We start from the raw sequence: 9154 nt of genomic DNA on the forward strand, positions 1-9154 counted from the left end.
AGCTACGCTCAAGCAGCTAAAACAACCCCAGAAGAAGCAGCTCCCACAATGAATGACGCAGCCACTCTTATTGCTACTATCCACACGGAGTACAACAAAAAAATGATGGAGATGATGTCCATGATGGACAGAGCTACAAAGATGATGACTGCATTCGGTGAAATAAATCGACAATGCTAGCGAACCGTACGGAGGATCTACGCATAGGGTCCTGGAATTCCGGTGGAATTTTCAAAAAACTCAACCTTTTGGATGAGATGATCAACAGATTAGAGCTCGATATCGTAGCCCTTCAAGAAACCAAATTAGTGGAAAGGAAGAAAACCAAATTCCCAGGCTACGATATCTATAGAACTGACCATAGAGCGATATCAGGAGGAACAGCCATACTAGTTGAAAAAGGCTTAGAACATGAACACATACCAACACCAGATGGACTGGTGACAATGGAAGCCACGCTAGTCAGATTAAAGGCCAACAACGAAACACTAAAAATAGTGTCAGCTTATGTCAGACCAAACGATTTGATATTCGATGAAGACTTGAGCCTAATCCTCGATACAGAAGAGCCCACAGTGATTATAGGAGACCTTAATGCGAGATCTCCCCTATGGTTCGACAGAGCAACCAACAACAACGGAAGACGACTTTGCGGCCATCTCGAAAACAGAGCAAACACCTACGTGATCGGACCAACAGGACCGACCTGTTTTCACGGACAACTCCCAACACATCTAGACATTGCAATCCTACACAGTGGGTCAACAATACGAGATACGATCTCTAAATGAAGGCGATTCAACGCACAATCTAATCGTCCTGACCCTGGGTGCAATAGAACTAAACTATTTGCAGCCCCACCAAAAGAAGATCGGTAACATCCCAACAATAAACAACATCACAGAACTAGAAGACAGTGTAACTAAATTAGAAACAACCATAAATAATGCTATCGATGCCAGCTCAAAAATCGAAAACACTACCAGACAAAAAGGAAGATTCGGAGATATAAGTCTCGAACTACAAAACCTAATAAAGGAAAAAAATAGAAAAAGAAGAAGAGCCTATCGCACTAGAACTCTAGAAGATAAAAGGATTGCAAATGAGCTAGACAGGGAAGTTAAAAGACAACTACGAGAACATAGAAGCGAAAACTGGGACAACTATATCCAAGAATTAGACCCAAACAAATCCGCCTTCTGGAAACTATCGAAAATACTCCGACAGGACAAGAAACCCATACCTCCCTTACACGGAGAAAACGGGATTGTTCATACGGAGAGAGATAAAGCTGAAGTCCTAAAGGACGAATTAGAAAGAGCATGCAGAAACAACGAAAATCCCAATGAAGATATAGACTTCGAAGAAGAGGTAGAAAGAACAGCTAGAAGATTAAAGAGAAGAAAGGGTAGAATAGGAATAACTCATACATCTCCCGATGAAATTAAAGAGCTAATTAAACTCTCAAATGCCAAAAAAACCCCAGGACCTGACAACATCACAAACAGGGCACTCAAAAACCTACCCAACAAAGCTATTGTCTACATAACGAACATAGTAAACAACATACTCAAATTAAGATATTTCCCAGACAGATGGAAGGAAGCACATATAATTATGATCAAAAAACCAGGGAAAGATGGCACTTTTCCGCAAAATTATAGACCTATCAGCTTATTATCATCAATAAGCAAGATAGCGGAAAGAGTTATATTAAAAAGACTCAATGAAGAATCGGAAGCATTAGGCACCATACCAGAAGCTCAATTTGGATTCAGAAGCGAACATTCATGCGAACTACAAGTTCTACGTTTCACAGAATTCACAACCAAAGGATACAACGAAAAAATGTACACGGCAACAGCATTTCTGGACGTCAGTAAAGCATTTGACAGGGTCTGGCATGATGGACTCATCTATAAAATGAACACCATGGGATACAGCGAGGCGATGACATGCCTCCTTGGATCATACCTAGCCAACAGAAGGTTCAGAGTTCGGACAGGGGCAACCCTGTCCGAGGTCGGGACCCTGGAGGCAGGTGTGCCTCAGGGAGCTGTTTTGTCGCCTTACTTGTACACCATCTATACGGCCGACACGCCAAAAGAACCAGGATCCCTGTTAAGTCTTTACGCTGACGATACAGCAATAGCTGTTAGCTGGAGAAATCCAAACCATGCAGCTAATCATCTGCAGAGAGCACTCAACAGATTCGTAAGATGGTGCATCAAATGGAAAATAGCCATAAACCCAGATAAAACACAGGCTGTAATGTTTAGTCACAGAAAAAGTGTACCGAATCAAGAACTAACAATTGGAAACACCCCAGTACAATGGACAAATGAGGCCAAATACCTAGGAGTGTTACTCGACAAAAAGCTTACATTTACGCAGCACATAAATCAGCAAACGTATAGAGCCAAAGCGCTGAAAAGTCAGCTCTCATCGCTAATTGGCAGAAGAAGCAAGTTAAGGTTCAAAACCAAAATCAGGATGGCGAATAGCATTATCCTACCAGTCCTCTCGTATGCCTCCGCTGCGTGGGGACACACTTGTAAAACTAACAGGAAGAAAATACAAACAGCGCAAAATCAATTAATAAGAGACGCACTGAATCTGCCAAGATATGTACCTCTGAGAAATTTATACAGAGACTCAGGACAAACAAGGATCCTACACACAATGGACAAAAAGGCATACGAACTTTTCAACGGACTAAATAACCACCCAAGTAGCATGTTGAGAGAGCTGACAAACTACAACGCAAACACCAGGACGGTACACAGAAGACCTAAACAGCAAATAGCCGGATATAGGGTCCCAAACTAATAAATGAAGAATGAGATGGTCGCAAAGGCGTCTAAACAAAAGAATGCAGACATCAGAAAACAACCACAACCGGGGTGTGTGGAGGCCGTATACACCCTGCAATGCACACCCCAACCCACCCACACAATTTAGCATGTAAGAAATAAAAGGGTAAGAATTGTGCCGGCATTTTAAAGTCGCAACGCCAAGGAAGACCCCACAAAAAAAAAAAAAAAAAAAAAAAAAAAATCGGTTGTTTTCTCTTAAATCCAGTTAGTTTTTAGTCAATTTTAATCATTAAACGTTTTAACGTAAAATCACTTAAATTCTCCATATAGAAGACCCTTCAGGCCTTCTATATACCGCTAATGCGGAATAGGCCCTTAAGGCGGATCAAATGATACTGATCCTCTCGCGACACCCGAGCACTGAGGTCATGTGCGGCAAGCATGGGCTCAGTGGCCGGACCCACATCGGACACCCAGCCGGCGAGGAGAACAAAATTTATTTTTGCCAAATCGGCGGCTGAGTGATCGAGCACACACTCTTTCCGAACATGAAGTCGACAGCTCAGGCTGTCGACTCCATGGACGGAACACACGCTACTTTTTCTTTTTTGTTTTAGGGACTCAAGTCCCGAAGTGCAGTTAGAGTAAAATCTATAGAGTCAGTAAAGTAATTAGGGAGGAAAGCCTAGATGTGGCTACCCCTACAGTTAGGTGGCATAACCACAATAATTAAAAACGGGAGTTGTCTCATTACCCAAGGCAACTCTAGTAACTTTCAAGATCATAAGCCTCCTCACGTATGTCACACGATGAGGAGGGGTGGTGGAAAAACCTGGGGGTCAGATAGGTACCACTTCGACTAGCGAAGTGTGACCGGTTTGATCTTCGGACATGTGGATCCCATGCTTAGTATGGTATACACATGTTCCTAGAGGTTGGGTTGATCGCTTAGCGTGATTGTGTGTGTGTACTAAGCTCGCGCAAGAATGGGGTTTTAAACGCCATGGCGTTAGTTATAATTCCTAGGGATTGTAACGCTTAATACATGAATAAATAAAGTTAGTTAGTTTAAAAACACTAACCCTAGAACACTAACCATTCGTAAAATTTACGAACGCTAATTTTTTTTTTAATTTGGTCACCTTGCATGAATTGTAGAAGCGTAGGTATTGTAGTAGCTTTGGTAATCAGTTTGTCGAGTACTTTCACATTGTAGTTGCGTTTCTTTGTACAGTCGTTACTTCGTATTTTCACGAAAGGATAGTGTTAACGTAAGTTTTTTTATCTTGGTATTATTATTTTCTTTTTTCATTCACAGACAATTTAATTAAAAAATGGCTAGAAAATTTAACGATAAAAGACCCTTATCCCAATTAGAATTGGAGTTGGATGCCGAAAAAATATTAATGGGTGAATTACATGATGGTAAACTACAATCAAATCAGGAAACTTTTAGTAATTCAGAAAGTGAAGACTAAAATGAAAAAAAGAAAGCATAATAACCTCTCTACTTCTGTTTCTATGCCTAGCACTTAATGTAGAGTTCAATATAAGATTTCTTCTGTGAAACCGACGTTTAATAAGACCATCTATTTCAGTAAAGAACAACTCAGCCTGATCAAAACGAAAAAGGTAATGAAGAAGTGTGTTTTCAACAAGTTAAAGCGCGAGAAACCAAAAACATTGTGGACGAATCTGAACCGCATAATTTGAGTACGAGTCTACAAGGCAAAAATGGTCATAGCTGGTGTACTGTGTTTAATCTTTGGAAACGTACTACTAAAAGGAATATTTTGCATATTGTTCAAGGACCATCTTTTTTTTTTTTTTTTTTTCGTCTTTATAGAGGGGGGGTCTGGAATCTTCAAAAGACATCTCAGTCCAGGGCGCCGCCTGACTAACTTTAGTGCAGGATTCGTTCTTCGTACTCCCGGCGATAGTTCCCGAGGTACTTTAAAATGCCCTCTCGTCGCCGAGTCTACGCCGAACGCCTACCTGCTAAACCAGACCCTCCTCTGTCATCCAGCGATCCGGAAGCGGAATGGCCGCTGTAAGGCCGACATCACTTCCGAATCACTACCTTTATTCATTCATTCTCCATTCATACACATCCACACTCTATTCATCAGCAAGGAGGTTCCCTGTCTCGTTCCAGGTAGCGCGTAGAAGACACTCATCGCTCCTAGTTCGGCATTATTTCCAGATGGGCATTTCCTCCTTCCCCACAGTCTGACTCACGCATTCCAACTCACACAGTGTGACCCACTTTTCTAGCTTCACCTTTCAGCATCATTCACTCTTACCTTTAGCGTTGGTTTAGCAGTCTTTCTTCCTCTTCCTTTTTCTTGATTACTGCACGGATATAGCTATGTATATTAGTCCAAACTAATTTATTTTCAATCATTCTCTCACTGTAACAAAATTCACACCTGTCTCTCTCTCCATTCTGTTCCTTTCCACTATCCATCTGCTGCAATCTAACATCGTATGTGTCACAGTGTCCGAGTATCCACAGTATAGGCATTCATCTGTATCAGCCTTTCCGATCCTATAGAGGTAGGCCCTAAAACACCCGTGTCCTGTGAGCACCTGCGTCAGGAAATAATCCAGTCGCCTGTGGCCACAGTCCACCCAATCTCTTATGTTTGGGATCAGCATTTTCGTCCACTGTGCCACATCTTCCGTGTTGTTCCATTCTTCTTCCCATCTTTCAACTGACCTTTCCCTTTCCTGTCTTTTCTCGGCCACAGTAAGGTTTGGACCTCTTCTCTCATACAGCTCTTTTCTTTCCACCGCCAAAACATGCAACGGAACACATCCAGTGATGGTCCATAAGGCTGCCGCAGACACAGTCCTGTAGGCGCATGCCACTCGCAACAGACTTGTTCTGTCTACTCGTGTCATGAGACTCCTACAGGCAGTTATCTCTTCGGCCTCGCTCCAGACTGGTGCCGCGTAGAGGACGATCGATTGTACAACACCGTGTAAGACCCTCCTCCTTTCGGATTTGGGTCCTCCAATGTTCGGCATCACCCTCCCCAACGCAGCCGTACTATTCGCAGCCTTCCGGACCACCTACCGCACGTGCTCTCCCCATTTTCCATTCTGGTGCAATGTCACTCCTAGATACTTTACATGTTTCTTAGGTGTTAGACATGCTCCCGCACATTTTAATTCAATATTTTGCCTATTCCTTGTCCCCTTCAGAATGATGGCTTCAGTTTTCTCTGTCGCAAGTTTCAGTCCGTGCTGCGTCATCCATTTCTTTACGACGCCGCCTGCGTTTCTAACCCGGTATTTAAGATCTGGCTCATCCCGAGCCACTACCAGTACAGCGAGAGGGTTGTACCCTCTCCGTATTCACAGTGCATAACCCCGTCATATGCCAGATTCCATAGCATCGGGCCCAAGACAGATCCCTGGGGTACCCCGGCCGTCACGTCCACGATCGTGCCCTTTTCCACCATAATCCTTCTTTCGGACAGATACTCCGCCACCACATTCATCAGGTAACCAGGACATTCTCTCTCCTGCATTGCCTTCATTACCTCGTTCCACTGCAACGTATTGAATGCATTCTTAACATCAAACAACAGCAGAGCCGCCCAGCGATGTTCATCCCCTCTGTTGCGCAATGCTTCGAGTACACTCATGATTGCATCAATCGTGCTTTTCCCTTTACAAAAACCAAATTGCCTTCTTGATAAACCACCTGACCTTTCAATCATGTCGTCTATGCGTACTCGCAGCATCCTTTCATACAGCTTACTGATGCATGGAAGCAGACAGATGGGGCGATACTTTTCCCTAGCTTTGGGAAGCAGTATTAACCTCGATGTCCTCCAAGGCTCAGGAAAAGTTTGTGCTTCCGGCAGTGCATTCATATGTTCCAGAAGCCACGCAGGTTCCATCCGTCCTAGACCCTTCACCGCCTCAGGTGGTATCTGATCTAGTCCTGGGGACCTACGAGTCTTCAGTGAACCCAATGCCTCGATAAGTTCATCCATGGTAAAGGGTACAGCTCGCTCAGCTCCTTCATCCCTCCATACACCATGACATCTGCCGTCCGGAAAGAGCTCTCTTGTTACCTCAAGCTTCTTATCCATAGGCATTTCGTAAGGAGAATACGCATGGAACTTCTTCATGACGATCTTGTACCCCTGACCCCAGATGTCCTCATCCAGCTGTTCACACAACTCTTTCCAGTGCCTTCTTTTTTCTGTACGGATTTTCCTGTACAGTTCCCTCTTTCTTGCGCGGTACTCTTCCTCGATCTCCTCGATGATCTCAGGGTTGATTCCTGCTCTACCTCTTCCTCTTGTTAACCTTCTTCTCATCGCTATACACACATTTCTTAGTGCCTCGATGTCCGCATTCCACCAATATGGCATCCTGTTGACACCTTAGCGACCAATCTTGCTTCCCTCCATCGCTTCTTTAATGACTCTCTCCAGGCTTTCTACTGTCGGTGATTGACCCTGCATTATGCTCACTCTCCATTTAATTAGTTCCTCGTATACTTTCCAGTCATTCCCATCGCCGCATCTGCCCATCGCCGTCCCGGATGCACGGACCGTGTTAGTGGTCCCCTTTCCAGTTATCGAGAACTCAATGTATTGATGTTCAGTTCCAGTGTAGTCTGGCAAAACCTTCCAACCTCCTGCTTTCGCCGCTATTTCTTGTGTCGCCATGGTCACGTCGATGTACGTACCTGTACCTCTCCTAACAAACGTAGGTTCCAGACCTGTGTTCAGAACCACTAGGTCTAGAGCACCCACCCAGTCAGTAAGTATCCTGCCGCGAGCATCGGTGATGGGAGATCCCCAGTCCGCTGCTTTTGCGTTAAAATCTCCCAGCACTACGTATTCTCCTCCTGTGTTTCCCACTTCCTGCATGATCTCGTCTATCTTCATCTCGTACTCGCCCACCGTCACGTTTGGAGAAATATAACAGCAGACCAGTCGCACCCCCTCCATCCGAACAATCACATATCCTTCTTTCGGCTTGATTTCATACACTCGCAGTTTCCTATTGTAGATTCGTACAGCAGCTCTCCCGGTCGTATCTACAAACCATCCTCTTCTTTTCACCGCTGTTGGATTTGGTTCCGCCGTCACCAGCACATCGATGTTCTTTTCTACTGCGGCAGTCTCAGCAAGATCATGTGCTAGTCTTGCCGTTCCCACATTAGTTTGGAGCACTCTCAGCTCTCGAGTCATGTTTTCTTTGTTTGCCATTTCTAAACCTTGGATTTCTTTCGCGCTCTCTTTTACACTCTTATACTCTTGGGACTAGTCCTCAGTTATTTCTATTTTCAACCAGTCGGTTGAACTTTGGGCATATTCTTGAATTTGCCACATGCCCATTCACGTCGCAGTTGAGGCATCTGGTTGTTTCTTCCTTGCATTCCAGCGCTATGTGACCCTCTTTGCCACATCGGAAGCAACATCCTCTTCTGTTCTGCCCCTTGCAGTGCCATTGTTTGTGTCCAAAGGCAAGACATCTCAAGCATCTCGGTATTTCTAACCTTGATTTTATCACTCGGCAGGATGTGTAGTCTACTTTTATTCTTTTTATTTGCAAGATCTTTTCGGCAACATCTTCATCCACATCGATCACGGCACTCATCATCCCTCTTACTACGCCTCGTGTCTCGGTCCAAATTTTTATAATGTCACAGACCCGCTCTTTTCCAGCTGCTTCCTCTGTGGCCTTTTGGATCTCTTCCTTTGTTCAAGGACCATCTGGACAGGCAAAAGGTTCTAATACCCCATTAGATGTATTCAGTGTTTATTGAACGATTCTACGTTATAAAAAATTATTTGGCATACCAATACCCAAATCAGCCTAAAGTCTAAACATGTTAAAGTTTTTAAACCTCGTAACAAGAAATGAATTAAATTCGCTTGTGAGACCACTTATACTTTCTGGAGCACAAAAAAAAACCATCTTCCTAGTAGCAAGATTTTAAAATGTCTGGCTCCGTTTATAGAGCAAAAATGAGTTGCAAAAGACTTGATTTTCTTCTACATAATCTTAGGTTCAATGATAAAACCACAAGAACTGAAAGAAAAAATATAGATAGGTTTGCCTCTATTCGGGAAATATGGAAGGCATATATTTTTAGTTGTAGAGAGGCCTATCGACCAGGTAGCTATGTAACTATTGACGAGCAGTTATCATCTTTTAGGGGCCGGTGCCCTTTTAGAATGTAAGTATATTCCGAATAAGCCGGCCAAGCATGGAATTAAAATTGTAATGACTTTCGACATGGCTACCAAGTATATGATGACCGCAGACCCTTACCTCGGCAAACGTACGCACATAAATGGAGAATC

At 43.7% G+C, this 9154-nt stretch overlaps 1 protein-coding gene across 1 annotated transcript; it reads right to left on the minus strand.

The window, feature by feature from the left end:
• Nucleotides 1–4257: 4257 nt before the first annotated feature.
• Nucleotides 4258–8053, minus strand: LOC140444518 (uncharacterized). The gene is made up of 2 exons (XM_072536277.1): nt 7337–8053; nt 4258–4290 (listed from the first exon to the last, which is right to left on the minus strand). Exons 1-2 carry the CDS (start codon nt 8051–8053, stop codon nt 4258–4260), a joined length of 750 nt encoding a protein of 249 aa, XP_072392378.1.
• Nucleotides 8054–9154: the final 1101 nt, after the last annotated feature.

Source organism: Diabrotica undecimpunctata, chromosome 6, assembly GCF_040954645.1.
Source record: "Diabrotica undecimpunctata isolate CICGRU chromosome 6, icDiaUnde3, whole genome shotgun sequence".
NCBI lineage: Eukaryota > Metazoa > Arthropoda > Insecta > Coleoptera > Chrysomelidae > Diabrotica > Diabrotica undecimpunctata.